This window comes from Megalopta genalis, chromosome 12, assembly GCF_051020955.1.
Source record: "Megalopta genalis isolate 19385.01 chromosome 12, iyMegGena1_principal, whole genome shotgun sequence".
Taxonomy (NCBI): domain Eukaryota; kingdom Metazoa; phylum Arthropoda; class Insecta; order Hymenoptera; family Halictidae; genus Megalopta; species Megalopta genalis.
Window position 1 is genome coordinate 10,545,734 of NC_135024.1, and position 25,376 is coordinate 10,571,109.

General features: G+C 32.8%; 1 protein-coding gene and 1 long non-coding RNA gene across 3 annotated transcripts; one reads left to right on the forward strand and one right to left on the reverse strand.

Annotated features, from left to right (window-relative positions):
• The first annotated feature begins 203 nt into the window (after nt 1-203).
• On the forward strand, nt 204-25,371 carry LOC117219163 (uncharacterized). Of its 2 annotated transcripts, none has more exons than XM_033468093.2 (2): nt 204-437; nt 20,153-25,371. In XM_033468093.2, the coding sequence occupies exon 2, from the start codon at nt 20,195-20,197 to the stop codon at nt 21,917-21,919; it is 1,725 nt and encodes a 574-aa protein (XP_033323984.2). In that variant the 5' UTR covers nt 204-437; nt 20,153-20,194; the 3' UTR covers nt 21,920-25,371. The 2 variants fall into 2 exon arrangements, with proteins under 2 accessions (XP_033323984.2, XP_033323983.2); XM_033468092.2 differs by lacking the exon at nt 204-437 and adding an exon at nt 12,061-12,984.
• Nucleotides 509-4,194, reverse strand: LOC117219168 (uncharacterized). Its single transcript, XR_004489961.2, has 3 exons — nt 3,937-4,194; nt 2,397-2,454; nt 509-2,236 (listed from the first exon to the last, which is right to left on the reverse strand). It is a non-coding gene; the product is annotated as an uncharacterized LOC117219168 (long non-coding RNA).
• Nucleotides 25,372-25,376: the final 5 nt, after the last annotated feature.

Sequence of the window (25,376 nt, forward strand, 5' to 3'; positions counted from 1 at the left end):
TAGCATTTACAATCTGTATGAACTAAAATGACCTACAAAAGCTGCAAAACTATACTACACTGTTAACTAAATTTTTAGCAAAATGTAATGCGCGCGTAAACCTTTATTTCCGATTGGTGTTCGATTCTTCGATTTGAAAATTGAAAAGAATTGCATCGCTGTCAAGAGAGCGCCCTCTGTTGTTAATTCCTCGAACTAGCAACGCCAATGGCGGAGCAAGCTCGTTCGAGACGCTATAAAATAGTTCTCGAAACGAAACGCACGCACAAACAATTTTACAAATGTAAAATCAGTGAAAACGATCCGTGATAGTCTTAAAATTCAATATTTCATAGATGACGAAACATTGGTGCAACTATTCAAGACTTAAGTGTCCATTCTGTTGCTGTAACTGTGCGTGCACGAAGAAGGAGACGCTTTCAGAACGGACATAGAAGGTACGTTCACCTTTATCCTTCTAAATGTTTATTTTTACATCATTCAAATTTTATATCTCTTCCTCCATCTGTCACTTTTCATGTAATTTATTCAATTATAATAAGTACATGTCACGAAAAAAATGAAAATTTCAAAGAACCGGTGTAGCGAAGGAAAGCGTAATTTTTCAAAATTAATTTTTCAATAGATATTACTAATTATTGTAAGCACTAAAAGGGATTTAACCTCCTACTGGAAACGTGATATAATATTTATCTTCCATAGTACTTCTTACTGCTTGTTATCTTGATATTACATGTAACACATAAAGCTGTCCATTGAATAAGGTATGCGTCAGTATTAATCTTAATTGATAAGTATACAGCTCTAAGTACTGACGAAATTGGTAAACATCTTAATCCCGTTTTTTTTCTGAAACTTGATATGTCAATTGGTTTTATATAACTCAAACATTTGGTATATTTACCAATGTAACTGTGAAAGATTTTCATTTCTGGAATTCTTACGTGTTTCCAAGATAATAAAAATCATATTTGTATGCAAGAAAAATGTTATTATCCTTTATAAATGGTAATCTTCATTACTTATAATAATATATTTACATAGGTCTGTAAAATAGAAAATATAGTTACATTTGATAATTTCATATATTGAAGTTATAAATGACCTTAATCTATTTAAGTACTTATTATGGTTCATACTCTTTACTTCATTCCGTAAGATATATTTTACATTTTGTTTGTCGATATAATATGATACTATTGATATTGTTATTGTTATTATCTTGGATTACAAACACAAAAGAACCATGAAAATTCAAAATATAAATGAAAATATTGCATTAGGTTAGGCTAAATTAAGTTTTATTTATTATTTTGACTCCTTAGATCTATTAAAATCTTTGGTATATAGTGGTATTGCATGTAATTAGAATTATTTTGAATTATTTCTAATAGTGTAACTAGAGCACTGTGCTTTATTGGTTCCTTGGTTTGCTCTCCCATGCAAAAGGCTCTCAACTTCATGCTAGCTTTTAGAAAGTTTGCTAGCTCCCATATCTGCTTTGCGCTATGTATTGATAGCAACTCTTTGAAGTCGCAATTTTGTAGCAAAGGTGGTTGAATAACCTTCCAAATAGGTCAGGCTATCAGAATATGTCTCCTGTTCTCTAGTTCTTGTATATGGCAGATAAGGCATTTCTGGTTCACATTTTTTGTATGATTAGACTCTGACTATATTGTCAACTTCCATGTGATTTTATCTGTTAATCTACTTTGTGCGATTATGTATTATTTTGTTTGGGTAAAGGGTATAGCAGCTTAGCTAGTTCTTATAGCTCTTGTAGTATTGTTTTATTTTTTATTTCTTTGTAAATTTCACCATAGCTTGAGTTGCTGATTCTGTGATTATCTTTTTCGCCAATTTTATGTATATTTGTATTAAAATATTGGTTAGTGTGTTCTCTCCCTCTAATGTATAGGGCATATTATTGATATCGATAAAAAACTCCTGAAGTTTGGTCTTTAGTTGTGTGGCCCAATTTCTCTTAAAATTGAGATTTTCTTATTCATAGTTTATAGTCTTTCCCAGCATATTTTTAGAAATATTTTATCGTTCAAGCTTTCCAGTGTGTTCCAGTATTTTATTGCTCTCTTGATTATCTCTATCTCTAATTTTATTGCTCCTGATTGCGCTCTCACTATGTACCCTGGAATATATCTGGCTGCGCTCATTAGTCTTTTCAGGAAGTCTGTTTGCATTTCTTCCAGTGCCTCTGTATGGTTCAGGCCCCAGATTCCTGCAATGTATAATAAGGTTGTCTTTACTATAACACCGTTCAGTTTTTTTTTGCCGTGTACGAGCTGTTAGGTCTTGATAGTATGAGAGGTTTCCATATTGTCCACGGAGCAGTTTTTGCTTTCATTACAGTTATTTGTGACTGTATGAAATGTACTTACATGTCTGAAGGGGACCCTTAGATACATATATTTTTGCACTTCTTTAATCTGTCTTCTACTGTAAAATAAAATCATATTGCGTGAAAAATATATATCATTTATGAATTTCAAAGATGTGAATGTTTATTTCTCAGAATTAAAAATTGTCATTATTTCCTATCACTTCAATAATGTATATACTTTTTATTGAATTTAACTTTGATCTTCATACATATTCATAACTCTTTTTTATTCTTTTTGTAGTAAATGTTCCATAAAGTAAAAACATTAGTCCTTACAAAACAAATATTCTTTGTAAATTTGATGCTATTCTTATACATTTTTTTGTAAGTAGATATTTTTGGATGTACTTCTCCAATACATATTGACTTTCTCTTTAGCATCGTACACATAATTAATACCTTATGTTAGCTGGTGGAAGCTAAGAAGTCAAATAAATTTTTTGGAAGGCAGAGTCAAACTGAATATATGAACTGCCATCCAAGAGTTGAAAATTTAATGAAAAGAGTGAAGTTAGTATTTAACAAATATGACTTCCTTTATTTACTATTGCTAATTTAACGTTATTTCTCTCGCTTTTGTGTATAGTACATAATTCAAGAATTAAATAGTTTATTAAAGTTTACCGTAAAATTACTTAAAATTACTTAAAAAGTGTCAAAATGTACTTTGATTCCTGATTAATAGAATATAATGATTATACTTATTCTATCAAATTTAGTAAGACCACAGTGCCTTTCAGTTTGAAGAGGACATAAAATAAGTATTTTGATTATTTGTACATATTGGGGCTTTAATATATAAATGTTTTTCATTTGTGAGTTCATATTTGCATCAATCAAATTATCCATATTTAGTTTAAAGAGCTTCATATGTCTAGACAGGTATTAGAAATGTTGATTTCTCAAAAGTGTTATTTAAATATACTATCCTTAAAATAGCTTACATGTATTACCATTAGAATCGTTTAAATGTACCACCTATAAAATAGTACACCCAAACATAAACTGAATTTGAAAATTTAAGTTTGTTATCATGTAATTAGTGTTTTACAAAATGGTTCTAAAATAATCAGAGTACTTCGAATTTTTTGTATTTTTCGAAAAATTTTTCTTTAAAATTGAATAGGATGAATTTAAAAACTAATTTTATCTCCACATCTTAAAACGAAAATTTTTTAAATTAAATTTTCAGGAAACAATTTTTGAAGTATACATATATTTATAAATAGTAATTACAATTACTCAACAAAATATAAGTTTGTTCATAAAAAAGATTTCTCAAATATAATTTTATTTTCACTATTTCTAAGTCTATGTGACTCCTTAATTATATATTATAAAGGAAGTTTCATTCAAATTCAAAGTGTAAGTACAGTTGTTCAACCAAAAAATTGTAATTTGAAAATGAATATTTCTACAAATGTTCTCCTTTTCATTTATGCTATTCTAGAATAGTAAGCTGTGTGTGAATCCTTTGGAATGTCGTAGTCGCATTAGCTAATCATAGTCTTTGAACGACGCTATATTCAAATGTTTACCATTCACACTAATTCATCGATTAATTAATTCGTATTACGCCTCAGAGTATTGAAGGTTCTTCTATGTTTTCTTCTATTACACAAGTACAATTTACGGGACTTCGGTTCAGCATGCTAAGATCAGTAAACAAATGTAAAATAACATTTTGTTAATGGACGTTCCATTTTCTGAAACATCAAAATAGAACGTGTTAAAATAGTAAAGATAGTCAAACACAGTTTCGAAATTATTTTCTCAAAATCAAGGTATTCAGTGAAGGAAATATTAATTTATCTTTCCAATTTATTTAAAATTGCAGAATTGTCTCAAAAAATATATCCGATGATAATATTAATTTAAGAAAAAATAAAAATGTAAAAATAATCGACAGTCCACACGAAATAGATATGAATCTAGAAAGACTCAAAGAAGTGATCTTCTGAATTCTACATTTAACAAACGTGTCGAAATGATCTGTTTGACCTTTTTTGTTCACAAATGCTGGAATAAGAAGATATCTTCGTGAGAGATCGTTAAACAAACTCACTTATTCGTTCGCACATGCTGCAAGAATGTCACTCTTCTAATTTTCACGAGCCACTAAAAGCCTGGACACACTTTTAGCGATCGTTGCTTCCGGCGACAAACCGAACAGGTTTTGTAGAATTAATTTTTTACATTCTCGATAACTGGAAGAATGATCGAGGGAGTATGCCATTAGATTTGCGATATCTCTTAAGAGGAAGGATTAAAAACAATACAAAAAGAGCGAAACGCCTGCAGAATATTTCGGACAATCGTCGATTTGAATCAGGAGGCGCGCCCTTGGACAACCAGTTCGAGGAAAGGTCGATTCGAGAGAACCGGGTATAATCGTCATAAAGGAGTTTGTTTGTTTGTGATAAGATGTGCTCGACTCTACCACAGAGTAACAGATACGATAACAGGCTCTATGAGGACCATATATGCGACCAGCTGAAATGGGAGCATAGCGTGTCTCTCGATTTCTCTGTTCGAAACGTTCCTGGAATCCTCTCTGAAATAGTCCCCGATCCGCCGATGAACGACCCGCTCGCGTCCATATAGTAACCTTTATGCTCCCAGCCTGTAATTCCTCCTCTGCGGAAAGCTTTCTAATTTATGTGCAGTTGCAATGCAACATTATAAAATCATTCGCTTTCCTTGGAAAGCAATTATCCTCAACTTTTATGGCTAAATAGCCTGAACGTGAAGCATTAGGTCACCTTTTCGGCTGACGACATATCATTCGAATATTCCAATGCAGCTGAACCAACACTATTGCAGATTCGTAGAACAATCAAGCTATAATTATAGTCCACAACGTCTGAAAACTAATAAAATTCGCTGAATCCGCTGGAACCATTAACACTGTTCACCAGAAGAATCAAAATGATCCAACTGAAATTCTTTATTTTATGATTGCCGGAAATCTAAAGAAACCTTTGTAAAAAAAATTAATGAACAAATTGGTTCACTCGTGTTTATGTTATGATTCAGAAAAGTCTTGATTTTCTGAATCTCGCAGCTCTCTTATAAAGCATTTTGGAAAACTTATTTTTACACTGTTCGGTAATTCTTAGTATCAACATAGAAAATAAGATTCCTTTTTATCTCAGTTTTACGATTTTTACTGTAAAAATAGAGTTTACCATAAAAGTCTGCAATCTAATCAAAACAAGACCAACATTACACGTGGGCACCAAAATACACATACGATTTTCTTAGAAATTTCCGGGAGCTGTATCTTCTCCATTACGAAATCTCGCAAGCTTCTTAACATGTTTAACTTAGACTTACTACATCCTTTATGTATGTACGTCAAGTCGTTGTTAGCATGATATATCTATTGGACCTTCCGGTAAGTCCGAATTAGATTTCAAGTTATTTTCTGTAGTGGAGGCACAAATGTTAGAGCAGTACCTTGGCTCTAATTTGCGTAGGTTGTTGAAACATTGAAGCTCTTACATTTTTTACGCACCTTTATTTCAATTTTATTGCTCTATTAAGTTGCTAATAAAACTAACAATAGTCGTATATTATTTACTTCCGGCGCAGTTGGTTCGGCGTAGGTAAACTTTTGTGAAATAAATACTCGTAAATAGATATTTTTATCTCTTCATTTGCTACAGAATGTTGCAAATAAACGTTTCTTTGAAATTTCAGTTACAGGAACAAATAGTATTTTATTTATATGTTGTAACACTAACTTATTCAAATACTATTTTTAAATAAGCGTTTAGATTACATCAAACATTTGGAGTAGTATTTCATGATTTTTATTATTCGTTGTGTATAATGTATATTTGAAATAATAAGTAATATTTGTCCTGTTTCAATTTTGACTGATATACTTCAACTTATTAAAAATTTTACGCAACTCTGATGTTACCTTGCACATGTTTTACGTAAATCTCTTTGGAAACATAATTTTAGTTTCTCATTAATTATTTCCAAGTATAGCGTTTGTCTTATCAGTAACGGTTTATCTATGTGGCGTTTATATCAGTATCTTACTCGTCCTTCACATTTTTCTTTCCTAATAGAAAAGTAACAATGTTTGATCAATGATCGTCAATCCTACAAATTGTTCAATTTCTTTAACAAGAGTTGATTTCTCGTAGCATTGGTTTCTTGGAACAGAATTTTTATAGACGTTTATCACGATAACAAGAATAAACGCCTGATAAAAAATGATTCCATGAAGAATCCTGAAATGCGAATTTTGTGTAGACATTCTCAAGGAAGCTGACAGTATCGAAAAAAGTGATTTCCGTAAAAGCCGGCGAGTTACCACGAAATATTCCCCACCAGGGGTTCCGTCAATGTACAATGGAGCGTATTGTGCCCCTAATAACGGAATCGACCTCCAGTCATTGTTCAACAAACATAAAAGCTTTCTGGAACTACTTGCATGCAGGAAGATTCGTTTCGAATACTGCACGAGCCACATTTGTTATCGGCACACATTCAATTGAGATAATTCCTCGGTCAGACTAAAATCGAACAACATTTCAGAAGATCTTATAAAAATATTATTAAAGCGTTTTTAGATGCTTTTTATTAAATGTTTATAAAACCTTATAAAATGTTATCTCGTTGCCTTCGAAATATTCACGAGCTTTTTGGTGCGCTAAGAAACTTCACACTTGTGAATTTTATGATGTTTCTTTTTAAAAATTTGACACTTTCAAGATAAAAATTTAAGACACTTATAAATTTTGCAATTCTCTGAATTTTGAGTACCACTTGAGAATTAATTTCGATCGAGACGATAATTCGAGATAAAAATATGGATGATGCATTCCATGATTTCTCGCAGAGATTATACGGTTGCAAACGGCTAATAATGTTGCAACGCTCTTAAAAGGTAATCGTTAATCGGAAGATACAAATGCCTGAGTAAAAGAAACGCCACATGGTCTGCTAGGATACATATTTCAGAATCGTGACTCACTGCCAGGTGTTCCTCTTTCACACACCATGTAGCATCAGAAGGGAGCGTTTTCCTGATGATTCTTTACGATTCATGGGATCTATGAATAACAATTCGGTCGACTGCAATGCACTCATCTTCCGTGAAAGCCTTGGGACTGCAAAAGAAAAAAGCTGTCTCGTGTCAATTGTCCATTATGGTTCCTGAGTAACCTAGCAGAAATTTTAACGTAATCATTTTAGAATCTTATGGATATTTTATTACTATAATAAATATAACATAATTACATTTTTTACACATATTTACAAGATAAATTAATATATTGCTTTAGTTTTGATGAACAAAAGGAATATGTGAGGTGCTATTATTATTACTATAATAAATATAACATAATTACATTTTTTACACATATTTACAAGATAAATTAATATATTGCTTTAGTTTTTATGAACAAAAGGAATAATGTGAGATGCTATTATTTTTATCAAATAATGATTTCTCTATTTTCCATGAATAACTGGTATACATAAAATGGATTTTAATAAAAATAAGTGGAAATACATAATGAAATATATTTTTTTTTTAAGGCGCGAAATGTTTCATTTTAGCACATCGTATCACGAAAAATCTTCGCAATAAGTATCGCAAAATTTGTAAACGATAAAGACTTTAGATAAGATTTCAATATTTCCACGAAGAGATCCGAAAAACGACTAATGGAACCCAGATATATCGGATTTAGGGATTTCGAGAATTCGCAAAATATTTGAAAGGGAGAGGGACTGAGGGAGTAAATGTATTTTGTTGAGAGAAACTCGTATTGTGCGACCAGCTGGATTCTTACGGATTTATTCTTGGAAATGAACAAGAATAACGTGTCTTAGGTACGCGGCTCTCTCTCTTTCTCTCCTTTCCTCTCTTTCACTCCCTCCCTCTCTGTCTCTCTCTCTCCCCCTCCCTCCCTCCCTCTCCTTCCCTTCTCTCTACACCTTTTCTTTTCCTTTCTCTATAGGCCTCAGCCTGTCTCCCTTCTTTTCTTCCTTTTTCTCCATTGCTTCATCTCTTTCCCTTCCAGAATTCTTCATCAATAGTCAGATATGGCTATCAGTCCGTTTCTTTGAACCGTTATAAGTATCCTCAGATCTAATAAAATTTTGATGTTCAAAAAATTTGAAAGTTAAAGATCGTGAAAAATGTTGACAATTGGAAATTTCAGAAATTAAGGTTGATATTTCTGTCACACTTATTCAATAACGTTTATTGAATCAATGTTGCTAATTAAGAAAATTTCGACATTTACAAAATTTTGAAAAATTAGAGGTTATATTTATGTAATAGATATTTAATAATATTTGCTGAATCCATATTACTTATTTAATAAAATTTAGGCAATTAGAAAATTTGAAAATTAAGGTTGATATTTGTGTAAACCGTATTCGATAATACTTATTGAATGCATATTTTCGATTTAATAAACATTGTGATATTCGGAAAATTAAAGTAGACTCTTCTGTGACATGCGTGCTAAAACATATTGTTTAAAATTAAACTGAAATGGATGCATTGTCAACAAATAGATCGTAAAACTGCTTTTCTACGAAATTAATTCTAATCTAAATCTCCGTTAGTACTGAGAACGGCAATTTCGTATTTCATGTCGTATTAATAAGGCAATGTATATAAACATCCTTACTGCGTCATTATAAACTATTTCGAACGCTCTCGAGTTGATAGTAAACATGTTTTGCAGTATTTTCTACTGGCGAGTTAGAAACGCGAGCCTTAAAAAAACTGACACGAAATGTAAAAATTATTTCACGCGAACATCAACTTCATGAAGCATTCATATTTATTTAAAGCGTCTTTTTGAATTAACATCTTGCACAATGTACGACTATTTTTGTGTTTGCGTTACGCCTTACGGTTTTGCGAAAACTGCTCTCTGTCCGAATAACAGTTCGCGAAATGTTTGCCAATATCGAGAACATTGGGAGGAGAATGATGGAGGAGGGATGAGGCAGACTGGCAGCGGGAATCGATTGGCAGCCAAGATCGTAAGTGTGCGGCGTCAAATCGTCGGAATTCGTGACGTTTCGACGAGAGGCCCACGGAAATACGAACTCGTAAGCGAGAATGATGACGTGATAGCGTAGACGAGATCGCACGTAAACCAGTTAAAAGGAATCCATTTTTCCACGAGGTATGTGCGCCGGAGCACATGCTCAGTGATGGGTTTAAGCCGTCTCGGATTGTCTGATACGTGACGTTAAATACAAACGTTAGTATCTCGGATTATTAATCTTTTCAGATATTCTGTTCTTTAAACATGAAAAGCGTAAATGCTTTCGTGGAATTTCAAAAGAAGATAAATCACATATTTCGGAGTATAATTTCTTTAATGGATAGGACTTTATATCTTTAGTTAAGGATTACATTAAATTTATAAACAGTACAAGTTGCATTTTTATATATTTATATATTTTCATATAGATGCACGGCATTCGCAGTTTATATGTTTTCTCTAAAAATATTCCAAGTTGATTTTACAAGATTGTGAAACGACTTCTCTTCTGCAAAATTTCGGAAGGTTATTTTCTATGTAAATTAATTTCTGTACCTTTACATAAGTAACACTTCAAAAAATTCATGCACGAATATATTATTTGGAATAATTATACTTTCGATTAAAAGACACGCTGGTTAGAGATTTCGCAGAACTCTAGGTATATTTGAATATAAATATTTCAAAAACTTTGTTATTGTAATATTTTAACAATTGATTGGATAAAAAAAATGATTTCCTCAACTACCATTTCTTCTTTAGTGACAAAATTGATTTCCTGCTTTCCCTACATTTTTCGGATGATAGTATCCGGATTCATATTTTGACCCCGTCTTTAAACAATTGTACTCGTATGCTGTTACATTCAGAACAAAATCATCATGTGATTGCAACAAACGTTCTTTCCACGGCGTAATTTCCCTCGTTGTGCCATTGTATAACATCCAAGAATTTATTGCAGCTATGTCTAAAGAGTATTATGAAATATTTATAATAGCTGCCTTAGGATTCCAGCTCTTCCATTATATGTACGTTTAGTCGTTTAGTCAGTAATATCTATGCTGTATTCAGTATTATTACTGGCTTGTGGATCTTCATGTCAATAACTTTAATAAGTTGAAAATGATGTATTAGAGTTCTGGAATTCTCTGAATGTTTTTGCGGTTAATGTTTTACATACACGTATCAAAAAACCGCAATCTAAATATTACGAAAGTACAAATGTCTCAAATAGGAATTTTTTTCAATTCCAACGTATTTTTGCTTCGAACTGAACAATCATAATTCTTGGTTTGATTTACTCATGAAAATGTTGGCAGTGCAATTTTTTGTCATACTTCGTATATTTTGGTAATTCGCTAAAGTAGTTTTTTAAAGTTTAATTTTTATTTATTTATGTTATTTTAAACAATCAAACAAATACGAACTACAAGCCTATTTTTATAATGTGTATACACTGATCCACGAATGTATTTGTGCTGTTACCAAAAAGTATGTATGCTATACAAAACATTTGGAAATTTTATTTGGACTGTAGGTAAATTTCGAAAATAGCGCCAATAATATTTTTTAAACGTTTCATGTGATACAAGTATTGTATTCGTAGAGCTTTTCTAGAATAACTGTTCAAATATATTCATGAGTTTTGCTACATTTTGTTTAAAATTAAATTAAAACCGTTTATCTACATGTTACACAAAATTAACAATTTCTTTACTTGAATAAACGTTGTAAAAATATTTTTTAATAGACGATTATTATAAATTTCGATGTGCTGAACATGAATTCGAAAATCGTTTTTCTCTATCATCCTCAGTTGTTACCAAATTTAATTTTGAAAAATAGTCAAACTTTCTATTTTAAGAATTCTTGTTATTTTAACTGTAGCAACCAAACGAATGATTCCTGCGTAGAACGATTTTGTAGACTCTCCCAAATACAATGGCATATTCTTAATGGTGCATTATAAACATTTTGACAAATGTAAACAGTGTTTAAATGGAGCGAGATGCTTTCAATGGATCAATTTTATCGGACCAATTTATTTTGGAATCTAACCGTTAAAACAAGTTGAGAAGCGCAAATTTGATTTTTGATTTAATAAATAAAATAGTTTACACGTCATTGTCAGTGATTTTAAACACCAGTGATCGTAAGTCTTTATAGTCTTGTAACATAGCCACATTTTGTAGAAATTCATTACAAAAAAACTAGCAAAAACTAACACTAAGTTTAACAAGTTAACATTTGTTAGATATTTTATTTAACAACCACTAAAAATTCTCACTGTGAATACTGTAATAAAGCATAATAATATGTACTTCGAAGAATACAAATTGATCGTTTACGGTGAGACACGCTCGTTTCTTGCGAACCTATTTAATTTTCAATCGAAAACAAAATACATTTTCTAACATTTTTTTTACAATTGCCAAAGAAAGTAGGTTCGTTTCATCGCGTGGTGTAATTAGATTTTTCCTCAGGTCCTTAATTTTCAATATAAATTGAAAAATGTTTCATAAAATTGATGCATTACAGACAAGAGCGTCTCAACCTGTTTAAGCACTGTTTAAACATATTTAAATGTTTATATTGCTATACGAAAATACATCGTTGTATCATTCATAATCTACAGAATCGATGTGACAGAATGATAAGACAAAATTCTAGAAAAATAAAATTTTACTTTGTTTCCAAAATTAAATTTCCCAAAAGTTGAGAGTGATAGAAAGAAATGTTGTATCTTCCAGCGATTCATTGTCTTATTAAAACCATTTGAACAACTTTTGTGCTTGTCTTTCACCAATATAGATCCCTTACAAATGTATTTTATTGTTACTGCAGGCAAATTAATTATCTACCTTATCTATATTCTAAAACCGTGGAAGAAGAATTATCGACAATTGTGTCTTTATCACGAACATCTACCAAGGTTACCAAAACGCTGAGACCAGACAAATCTGATGACCAGTATTATTTATGGCGATGATGATGTTATATTTTATTGTTGCAGCAGATAATTTATTATCCGTTCCGTCTGTGTTCTAAACCAGCGAAAAAAGTGTTACCGAAAGTTGTTTGTCTGGTCGTACCGCCATCATAGCCATTGCTAGAATAGAGTTCTTAATGCTCCCTCAACGAGTTTTCCACGATTTCCACCACCACTGTTGGCCGGATCACGTGCTCGCCCCTACTCCATCCTTCTACAAAAGCAATTATAGATTCATTCAGTGGTAGCAGCGCCAGTGCTGTCCAGACCCTCGTGTCAGGAAGATCGTTTCCATGGTCTTTCGATATTTCATTTATCAAACATTTAAATAGAAACTAGGTTTGAAAAGAAATGAACACTATATACCTTCACTGCTTTCTCCTCGAGTCGACGAGCTAGCCTGAGAATTTTGTCAATTTTCAATTGTGCTTCGGCGACAGATTATTTTTAGCAGTGCTTCGAGCTATTTTCGAGACGTGAGGTGAAAGTGGAAGTGCCTTTTCGGAGAAAGTTTCATAGGGGATTTCTTCCCGGTGGTCACCAAATTACAAAAACTTATTTCGGTGAGCTGGCTTTTAAATAAATCCCCTAAACTTCTTTCACCCTGCGGATACAAATCAGTTTCGAACTATTCGAAATTCGAAGCAGTTCGAATACCGACTCATTGTTCGAACACTTCGAACTTCGAATTGTGCCAAATATTTCGAATTCTTCGAATACCATTCTTATCGAGCACTGTCAACTGACTTATCGGTTTAATGCAGTCACTTGTTTGTTACTTTTCGACGTCTCATTACGTCGACGGTTATTTTAGAATGTTGTTAATTCTTATCAATAAAAATATCAATGCCGTATTTGAAAAATTCCAGAAGTTCTCCAGTGTTGGAAGTAGAGGAGAATTTATTTGGCAAGAGTTCGAAAATGTGTAAATATTAACGCACTCTCGAGGAAGCAGAAAATGTTACGAAATGATCCAGCACATCTTTGAAATTGTTACTAGTTAAGCATTTCATTTTTGCAACGCTGCTTCACGCTTTTCCCGTCAGTTTGACGTTCCGTTGTCACTTCTAGCACGTCAAAAAAGTGTTTTGAAAATACTCATAGCTATTATCAACAGATATTGATGACAGACATGTTTAAAAGGTTTAGGAATTGTTATAAACTTCGTGTTCGTTAAGCACAATCTATGCCGGAATTAGAACCGGCCTTACTATCTCGGGTTGTAATGTTTAAACACACACTTTGTGAATCATTTGGTGTTAGTTTACTTCCTTTTGGTTTGCTTTCGACAAGAGACAGTTTTATCTGAGAAACAAAAGGATTGCACGAATATAAACTATGTGGAATTAAAATTTTTTATAACGACCCTTTTATAATCGAAAAAATTACTAATGATTTTAATATCAGTATATTAACAAATGATAGTAACTTCTTAAATATTGATACAATATATACGCATAAAATAATGATCAAAATATTGCACAATTTAAATATTATACATTAATATAGCGCATAATAATGTTCATATGACATTGTGAACAGAAAATATATCTTGACGAATAAGTGTAACAAAATATCTACTTCTTTGCAAAGAGTTATAAAAGCATAATTGGAAGTAATTATTATTCATAAACTTCGTTAAAAAGGAACAGCGAAATTGGCCAATTAAATTTAAACATTTCCGAGAAAACGATCTACGTATGAAACAATATCTATTGTTTCAAATTCGTCACGTTCCTGAGAACAATGTTAACTTCGTCAACGTCTAGAGGTTGACGTTCTAAATACTTGCTATGACAAAAGAGAATCATTCACGGAAGCAGGTTCATTTCCCCGAAGCCTTGTAAAATAAAATTCACGCTTATCTGTAAGAGATAAAATCCGTGTTACCACTCATTCGGCGAACCTCTTCTCATTATACTTGCTGGAAATCTTGCCGATAACGAGGCCAGCTACAGCGTCATTCAGGAATGGTGATTATTCGATTGCGTTTCTCGTTGACGTCAATTCTGTGTGTTTCGAATGCACGAAATTCTTTTCAAACGTATATATACCAAATTTATCGTGTTTTATTTCTTTCTTAACAGCTATACAAAGACTCCAATTCGTTTACATCATGATCATAAATTCTGTACTTAAGTGCACAATTTTGGATTTTTACTTTCCGTGTTAAAGAATCTAAGCAATTTCAAAGTACATACATATTTCTTGCACGAACGAAAACTCTTAACAGATACACGAAATAAAATACAAGTATTATTCAGAAATTCGATGAATACATACTTGCTTTACTCGATAAAAGTATTGAATTTGTATTATCCAGTTCTCGAACGATTAAAGAATACATACATATAAAAAAAAATGATTGAATGCGAATAAAATATGCGATTAACTCAAATGTTATCTACTGAACGCAGAAAACTGTAGAAATCCGCGTGCATAATTAAATCAGTATATTTAGTTTGTCGGCGATTTCTGGTTGAAACGAATACAGATTTCTTAACTATTTCGTCGAAGTCTGCCAACGCAGCAATAGAAGTGTCTATGCAAAACCTGTTTGGCTATCTGGGCATTTCATCAGCCGATCGCGACTCCTGAACAGGCCTGTAGACCAAAGACCGTGGAGGCATCGATGAAGTTGACCAGTAAAATTAGCATTCGCTACGACGAACTGTATTTCGCTGGCGTACAGGTCATCAGCCCAGTTCGTCTTTTTCCGAGAAGACGAATTTCTAGCCAGACCCCTCAAAGAGCAGGGTAGACTCAGAACCCTTCTTTCAATTTATGATGTTTTCGAACCACCTTGTAACTACGAACCTGCATCGCACAGCTCATTCGTTCGTTCGTTCGTTCGCCCGTACATTCGTTGCTTCTTCAAAATTTATTCACTTCTCCGATTCCCTGTTATCCTTATTTATACTTGCACGAAATAATCATTTATTCCCCCGTTCGGTCGTTTATCTTTCAATTCTCATCTGCTGTTTCATTCGACTAAATATCGCTTTTATTTGAGCAGGCGTTCTCGCAATTCTTCTTTTTTTTTCTTTTTTTGTTCCACGCATTGTGGACTTTTGTATTAGGTTACTTCATTGAATCAACTTTTTTTTTTTCGTCGGTTTGTCGTGCATCTTGTCGATTAAATCATCTGCAACGAAATCGTGTGATACCTTATCGAACGTTGTATACAAAATATTTACAATAATACGCATTGAAGTGTCTCGCTAAAAAATTGTTTAAATTATTAACTTTTACGTTCGAAATGCCATATTTTTAAATTACTTATCAATGTACTATTATAATTATTTGAGAATGCGATTTATGACTATGTGATATAACATCAATGTTTTTGTCAAATTTATAAAACACGTATACTAATTTATTGGACTTTTATATAATAATGTGTGCATTTTTGCAGCTACTTTTTAAAAATCTACGTTTATATTTCCAAATCACGTTTTTATTGTTAATTCAGTAATCTGAAAGATAGACGATATTTTGGTCTAAAATGGTTTATGAATAGCTGATACGTATAGAAAAGTATTCTCGTGGGTTTCTTCTAATTTTGTGGTCCTCCATTGGGGCCTCGTTCTGTTTCCTCAAATAAAACTACGACATTCAATTCTGCGAAGTCCTCTTTGCTTGAAGATTTTTGTCTCTCTCTCTCTCTCTCTCTCTCTCTCTCTCTCTCTTTCTCTACCTCTCTCTTTTTCTCCCCTCTCTCTATCTTTCTCCCTGCGTTCGTCGTTTTCACTCCCCTTAGCATTCCAACGGCAGAAGAGAACAGATGGCCGGAGAAGAATAAAGGCTGGGTGATGCGATAAATAAAAAATAGAGATTAATGAACATGCAAAGAAGAAATATCATCTAGAGAAATTCCGTGTAAAGTCGAAAAATTAAAATAAAAGATGGAGCTCTCAGAATAAGAAAATGCAATTCAATAATACGTGAACACGAATAAGAAACGATACTAAAAAAAAGAAGACTTCATCAAATACATTTTCATTTCTGTAGAATATTAAATTCGGAAGGAAAATCTACATCGTTTTTGAATTGCATATCTAGTATCATTAAACTACCTGTCCCTTATCAGTTTATTCCCGACCAATATTTCAGCCAAGATTTGATAACAAAGCCGACCTGCGTCATCAAACGAAATGGTTCTACAATTAATTACTTCATAACTCTTTAATGGTGCTTATAATTTTCCATGATAAATAGTATTTTCAATATTCAATCAGCAGCTTCTGTGAACTGTAACTCTTTTTCTCTTATTTTAAATTGACTTATACACATAAATTGACAATACATTAATTCCAACAATACTCTAGCTGTCGTTTTACTTAAATTATTTTAGGCCCATAATATATAAATGAAAAAGATAAATTGTATCTTTTATTTGTTCCATAATCTATTTTCTCAGAAAAATTGAAGCAATACACTTTGGAACCAACTAAGCATAGTTCTTTATTTCATCGATGTACGGTCTTTCAGTTTCACTCGTCGTTAATTTAAACGTGGCGTTCTCTTTGATTGTCAATAATTACCTGTTTTTCATGTAATGGTCTAAAACGTCAGTTACATAACAGGAGCAATTAAGATAATTTCACTCTTTAAATAGTTCCCCGTATTTTGTTATAGAATCGTGGATTAAATAGATTTTGCATTTGAACTTGAACGTTCGTGGAAACTGTTATCTTGATTGTCGTCACAACTCTTGATACCATATTTACATCGTTATAGCGGCTATCGATAACGAGAATTAAGGGGGTTGCGCAGAAATATAGGAGAGGTTTTGATGGAAACGTTTACAGGGTTCCGGATAATACCACTTTATCGATGACGTGATGCGAAATCGTTTCTCGAAATTGGCAGCGACTGTCGTTCCTTTTATTCCATACAATGAATATTGTAGAGGTTTGTTAATCGTGACGCGATAATTCTGGTGAAAGTGTACCATTCACTGGAACATTGCGTCGCAAGAGACATTGATTCTTTGGAGTTGCAAGGGATATTGATTCTTCGGATTCCCGCTAAACTTTGTTTAGTATTCTATTGATTCGAGCAGAGTATCGAGGAACTTTTATCAACTAGAAAATTCTGTATCAAACATCGCACTTTATTATATGACCGATCTAGTACTACTACTTCAAACTACCGTAAACTTGCTTTACTTAGAAAATAGAAATGAACAATATTCTTCTGTTCAACATTTTTGGCACCGTCGAATCTACAAGAAGATCGAAGGAAGAATTCCGTTCAAATGAAGCAATTTTATCATAATCGTTGAAAAACTGCAATGTTTTCCTTCAACTTTCTATTGTCCTGAATATGTTCTCCTTTTCCTTTGCATGTTTCAAACCCCCGCATTGAGCAATACGAGCACGGTGTTACTTAACAATATAAGTGACAGGCTCGTAGTTCCTCATAAGTTATGAACATCGGTTCATTGTACTTTGAGACGATCTTTCTATTAATAAGAGAATCGATGGGAAACAATTTCCCCATAGAAATATTCTGACAATTTCCGAGATGTTACAAAATGAAAAAAAAAATGAAAATTTGAATCCTTTAAAAATATTCGACTAGAAGGTGTTTTCAATTGAGAAACACGGAAATTCTATCGCGTCGAATAGTTCGGCTCCCTGTCAACAGGCAATTACAGCTTTGGTCTTTTAAATTTGGTAGCCGGTACGTGACAAGATCGATCTCGTACGTTGCGGATAAATATTTGGAGCTCTGAATATGTTTGATACAAGGAAACCAGTAGTCCAGGAGGTGGGGCGTGGTGGGGATAGCGAGTGACAGTTGGTGAGTGCATCGGCGAAGGGGGAGGTGGGGATGGTGGGGGTAGTGAGAGTAGCGGTGGGGAGTTGGAGAGGCCAAGAACAACTTCTAAATGGGGGCTTGGCCTTCTAGCGTTGCGAAACGTTCGTGGAAAAGCGGCTCTGTGCCGCTTTACTAACACTCGGACGTCTCCCTGCCACGTGGCCCATTAAAACACAATGAGAAAAGAAGGCAGCTGGCGGTGCGCGCGAACGATGTCGAAAGAGATGCATCTCTATTCCTGTCGAGATCACGGTAGAATGCGACACCTGGCCTCTCTGTATGCCGCGAATCATGGAAGGAAGTACATGGATGTCGAACCCGATGGTTGCTTCGCTCCATTATTTAAATAACCCGATGAGACACTGGCAAGGTTAACGGACTCTCGTATGAACCAGCCACTCGAATGATCCTGACGTATCCCCGGGAAATCAATTTTTTCAGACGGAATTTTTGTTCTGCCAACGTGTCCGGTTCGATTCTGTCACTTGTTCCAGGCATCTGGGAACGTACTCTTTCGTTCGAACTCGAGTAATTTTTGAGCTTGCCGGAAGTCAGTTGCCTCCTTTCTTCTTGTTATCCTACGTCAATGGAAAATCATGAATTCTTACAAAAGTATTATTAAACCATTTTTATATAAAAGTATACGTAATACACACTATTTTCATATAGAAATGTAGTTTTCGTATTGTATTTCATATCGAACTGATTTTTATTTGCATCTTATTCAAACAGTTTCTGAAATTATTCTGCAGATATGTATGTATGTACGAGAGGGAAAAAATACGACATTGATGAAATTTAGAAAAATAAGTACGAAATAATTTATTCTAATTTGAATCGGTAAAAATTGCGTATGTATGTGTATTTCCACAAATTATACTACCTGTTTGTGAGAAATGTGAATAATTTCAGGCTGCTGGATCTTTTTTGTTTACGTTTATTCATTGTTTTTTGCGTTCGTTAACGGAGATTGCGAGAATTCAAGCGGTTGCGTACATTATTCTTGGAACAAGAAGCTTATAATGCGTAATGTATTGATTTTATGTATCGGGTTTAATACAATCACTAGGATGATTGAAAAACTGAATACATACATAATTCTTTGATAATTAGCATATGTATGTGCATCACTTAATTCTAAATCAAAATAAATTAAAGCATTTACCTCATTGAAACAAAATGGAAATTATATGTACATATTTATAATTATTGTAGAGTTGATGAAAAAGACTTAAAAGTTAAATCTATTAATGTATAATATCTACAAATACTAAATATCCTTATATTATAAGCTAGTATACAAAAAATGAAAATTAAAAAGAAATCCTTTAAAACTCGATTAAGAAAATATATTATTATTTTAATCGTATAATTGTTGTTAAATATAAACAATATTCACGTGCCAAAAGATTATGATTAAAAACAAAATTACGCAGGTGTATTTTTAGTTGGAACTGTTTTTCATGGAAAATGTCTTGCGCAACGCGATCACTTACGTAAATTATCCGAGTCACTTATAAATAATCGTGTATAATATATGTTCGAAATAAGGAAGTATATAATTTGTTAGTTGTTAAAGCAAAATGAACAAGCCTTTTTTCGAATATGTTTAAACATTTTTGTATATATCTTACCTGAAAAATATTTTAGACGGTAAAGCGATATATTTTTTACTTTTCTAGTTTTAATGATAATACGTAGTTTCAAAATAATGATTCTAATTCTTTTTTTATATAATGTTTATATAAAACTAAAACTTGAATACTTTTCTACATTTTCTGAACCTCGAGAATTTATCACACGAAATAAAAGTAAACTAATATTTTAAATGTTAAAAAAATATAATTTTTAAGTGGAAAAAATAAAAATAAATAATGTACTTCATGAAGCCTTTTTTTGTTACAGATACAAGACTGTTATGCTGAAAGTAATATAATTCTGCACAAAATGTTGACAGTAATGTGTCCAAACTGTCGTCATCGGTTTCCAGCTCCTGGTTGCTGTGAACCACAAAACGTAGACAAAAATAATGGTTTTATTCACCCGACGGCTTGTTATTATGGTGGGCTTCTAGTTCCTAAAGGATACACCAGTGGTGGTGGTTGCTTTATAAATGCTCCCACTATTATTCACAGTCAGCCTATTATTAATTCTTTTAACCATCCATCTGTGGCATTTGATTTAGAAAAACCAAGAATCGATAAACAAAAGGATATTTTCCTACAAAGATCTGAAAAAGACATTAGAGGTCATGGATTTCCAATATTCAATCACGAAATTGAAAAGAATCAGAATTGTGGGAGTCAAATCACGACAAGTTGTGATTTAACTGGTGGTAGTGTAACAATAACAACACCAAGCATACAATCCGGAGGTTGCTTGATTCAAAGCACAGACTCTGGTGTCCTCATGCAGACGCCGCATATGGAAATCCGTCCGAAATTATCTGGTGGCGGCTGTTTTGTACAAAAAACATTAGCAACTGAAAATCAAGAGGTATCAATTACACTTTCGGAGCAAAAAGGTCAGCAAGAAAGTGCCGAACGAGATGGTAGAATGTTTCTGTTACCACCAAGTGGATGTCAAGAATTACCTGGGATTCGGAGAAATCTCTTACCTCAGAAAACGGATGTGGAAACTTCAATAGGAAATTTTATGGCCGGAAACTGTGAAGAAAAACCTAATCTTTCCAACTTCCAAGCTAATACTGCATCAGCCATGCACATTCAACAATCCAGTAATTCTGAGAAAAACGACCAAGAAACAGAGGCAGGAAAAAATTTCAACTGCTGTTGCAATCATATGCAGAATCTTTATCATATTAAATCCAATAATCCATCAATGTCTGAAAATCGTAATTCTGTACTGTTGGATTCTAATCCAGGAGTTCAAATACAAGTAAACGCAACTGTACAACTTCCTGCCAGTTTAGGACAGTGTACAGTAAATATAACAGCAACTACTGCAAATCCTCCGAATTCTGTGTCAAGTACAGCATCGAAAACTAGAAACAATTTTAATGGTGGAGGTTTGGTACAAAAAAATGAAGTCGAGGGCAACGAAGAACATTTTGAAGAAAGAAGGGATAGAACGCCGACTACACCAGTCTCGTGGCTAATGCCTTGCCCCTGGAGTTTCGATAGTTATACAATGGATAGAGATGCGGCTAGACTTTGCGAAGTCAAAAGACTTTTACATATATGTGGTTGGTATCACGAAGGCCTTAGTTGGCAACAGAGTGAAAATTTATTGAAAGAAGCTGCGGTAGGACGGTGGTTGATGAGAGACAGTTCGGATAGCAGATTTACCTTTGCTATATCTGTACAAACTGCCAGAGGACCTACCTCTGTTCGAGTTCACTATTTTTTAGGACAGTTTCGATTAGATGCTGAACCTAGACTTGCTTTTGCTATCCCACTTTTTGATTGTCCAATCAAAATGTTAGAATATTACGTGGAATATTCAAAAAGTGTTGACGAACACAGGAAAGAAGTTTGGGTAGACTATAGCGGCCAACTTTATAGCGAGATTTATTTGACAAAGCCTTTAGTTAAGGAAGTTAGGTCTCTTAGTCATTTAGCCAGGCTCGTCGTGAATAGGTGTAAATTGCCTACTGAACACTTGCCGCCACTAATTAAAAGTTATCTTGCAGAATATCCGTATACTCTTTGAAAAATAATGCGTTACGTGTTTTTCTGATTCCTGGAGGTATTCACTTCAAAATATTTTAAAACTTATTTAAACAGTGTTTCAATAAATTGACAAGAAATTCCGAGTAAAGACAATGTTTATATGGAAGTTCAATAGTTGAAGATACGTTTCTTGTTTCATTTTCAAACAATTTACTTTTTTTATTCGAAATAAATTATGTAGTTAAACATTATTTCAGTTAAATCGATTAAATGCGGCTCATATGTTGCATATTAGTGTAATGTCAAAATGATAGTTCCATAAATCAGAAACACCGAAGAATACCTTTATTTTTATACATTCTACAATTACTTGTATCGGAATTTGTATGTTCGATGTAATACGAAATACACCGTATAATCAACTGTATCGAAAGCTACATTTTCGTAAATTTGATTAACAATTGAGAATAGTGGGCCATATTTAATGAAAGGGGTATGTAACGATAACAATTTCGAAAGTTAAACGAAAGTATGTCACTTACTTTGTAGTCAGTAAAGCATAATATTAAAAGATTGATTGTTCGACCGAGTCCTTTTTAATCTTTTAAAATCCTCCTGAAGGACAGGGTACCATTTACATACCCTGCTTGGACCAAACAAAATTGTAGACGGTCTTTTCCTTCATTAACGATTAGAGGAATGATGTGGTTTTAAGTTTTCCATAACGCATATATTAATCAATTTTTTCCGACACTATAATTAACTAGAACTTTTTTACCGTTATAGTGAACGTAATTATTTTGAAATGACGAATGAAGAAAAACGATTACTTAAAATGACCTTCTGCGCAACATAGTTTTAAAACCAGGAAGATACGTTATGGAATTATTAATGGAAAATTAAGTTAATACAAAGCTCGGTCACTTCTGATATTTCTTGAGCAGTGATTGGCAATGTGTGCTTATAGTTGCAAATCATTGCTCTGCACTGAAACTGTTCAAGAACAGTAAGAATGATATTAAATCAGCTTCAGTGAAGGAATTATAAGGCAGTATTAGAATTTAAAGCATCGATTTGACTCTTCATTTCCTAATAAAAGTGATAACATAGCTATGAAACAAGTAGTTTATACAAAAATTATTGCGTATGGGAGTGCATATGTATAAAATAATTTCGTAGTGCGAGAAATGTACAGATGAATGTTTTTCATACGATTTCTGAAGGTACATCTGAATTAATTTAAGTAATCCATAGACGACCAAGAACATCTTTTAATTATTCTACTTGCATAAACATTCCATTGATGTTTGTGCATAAGAGTTGCCAAAAAATAGTAGAAACATGTATCAATATTTTTAACTTCCACATGTTGAGTTGGCGTATTGCATAATCATAATAGGAATGGATACTATTTCTTGACGGTGTATCTTGTTTACTGAAATTCGACCCAGATAATTATTAAGCACGCTTGGTTGCCTATGGATTAGTTTACGAAGTGCAGCTTATTTTTAAACAAATATTGAATGTAACAAAGAAATCAAATTTTAAATGTGACTGTCGTCTGTGTAATGTACAATCTGACAGTATATAGGGTGATCCGTTTAAGTGGACTTGGTGGAATATTTCGCGAGGGATTAAAGTTATCAAAAATATGTTCCTACAAAAGTTGTTTGGTATAGAGGGGTTCAGCTAGCAACTTGCGTTTATATCATTGTATTAGTAGTAGTTATTGTCATTAGTCATAGTCATTGTATTCTTCTCAACAAACGCTGCTATATATGTTATGGATAAAAAAAATACAGAGTCCCATTTAGAAATATTAATTTGATTTCAATATCTCTCCCACCTCTACACCTGTAGGAATATTGTTTATATCATCTAACGTTTCCCTCTATACGAAACAACTTTTGTAGGAACATATTTTGAATAACTTTAATCCCCCGCGAAATATTCCACCGAGTCCAACTAAGTGGATCACTCTGTATAAGATAAATATTTTGTAATTATATTTTATACAAAAGGAGACCTCTCATGTAGTAATGAAATCGGTAATTTCAGAAAAGAAGAGTTAAACTTTGCAGATGAATCAAACGCTAAATTAATTTAATTTTTGTTGTGTATTAGCAAATTTCTTCAAATGTATGTGTGCGTGTGTGCGTATGCTCGTGCGCGTGTATAGGAGAAAATTTAAGATGTATGTACGTAACAAATACTTTGGTATTTAAATGTAAGACGGTCGATCAAAATGTTGCGAAACTTACGGTCGATATATTTTTCTAAATACGAATCGGCGGCCTTTTCAAAGCATACAGAATTTTTCTAATAAGAAATATATAGGGTGTTTCAAAAACATGCCCTCAATGATTAAATTCATTCAATGGATTTGTATCATTTAAAATTTTAGCTACGTCGCGATGCTGCATTTTTAAATAAAATTTATTATATTTTGATAGGGACACCCTATATAAATTAATATAGAATTGCTTGTTTATTGTCTCTATATTAGAGATAACTATTTTATATCTACCCTTCGTGAACAGGATATTTAATACAAAAGGGCTACTTTCTGTATTAATTATAAATAATATTTATTTTGATATCTAGAAGAATCTTAAATAAAATTGTTTTACGATTATATACGTAGCTTAAAATCATTTATAGTATGCTTTGAATTTTCAGAAGCTCAATTTGTAATTGTCGAAAGTAATTACGGGCAACGGGTAGTTTGCTGAATACTTACTAATGCTTTAAATTTTCTATTCAGGCGTATAATGTGCTTATCCTAATGGCATACATGACGTTTGCAGTACTCATATTAAAATAATGCAAAAAAATTCAGAGTCATGCTAACTATGTTTTTTGTAACATCTTAGTAACGAATACAGCAACACATATTATGATCTTGAAATGATTGCGAATCTCAATATTTACACGAAACTTACATGAATTTCAAAATCATAATACATAGTATTAATTTAATCTCTGCTTTAGTTACGAGTCCTTAGATAGTGGATCTCAAATCAAAAGATTCTGAAATACTTATTCAAAAATTCATCGTTCGATCGAAATTTTTTTGTACTTCGTATTTTTGTTGTTGTATTGATTAGTTTCCTCTGAATACTTATCGTCAGATTAATTCACAGGTGTGTCAAGCAGATATGAAAGTACAGAAGTATAAAATTGCATCTTCTGCATTTTGATTATTTCAATTTATCACTACCTCTTGCCCATATTCATAGAGGAGTCCATAATGCCTACTGAGCACTAGTTATTAATATTTTACAATTTCCAATACCTTTGTGCTATTTTGTAGCTGGATTGCGAAGGGTTAGTTAATTTCGATTTTTCCAATTTTAAGAGTCGAATCGAAGGCGTGTTTATCATTGAAAACTGCCACTCATTAAATTCTGCGATTTCGTGTTTTATATTGCGATTATAACAATGTATAGTATGACACGAGTTAAGTTATTAAATGATTATTTATTACCAGAATACGT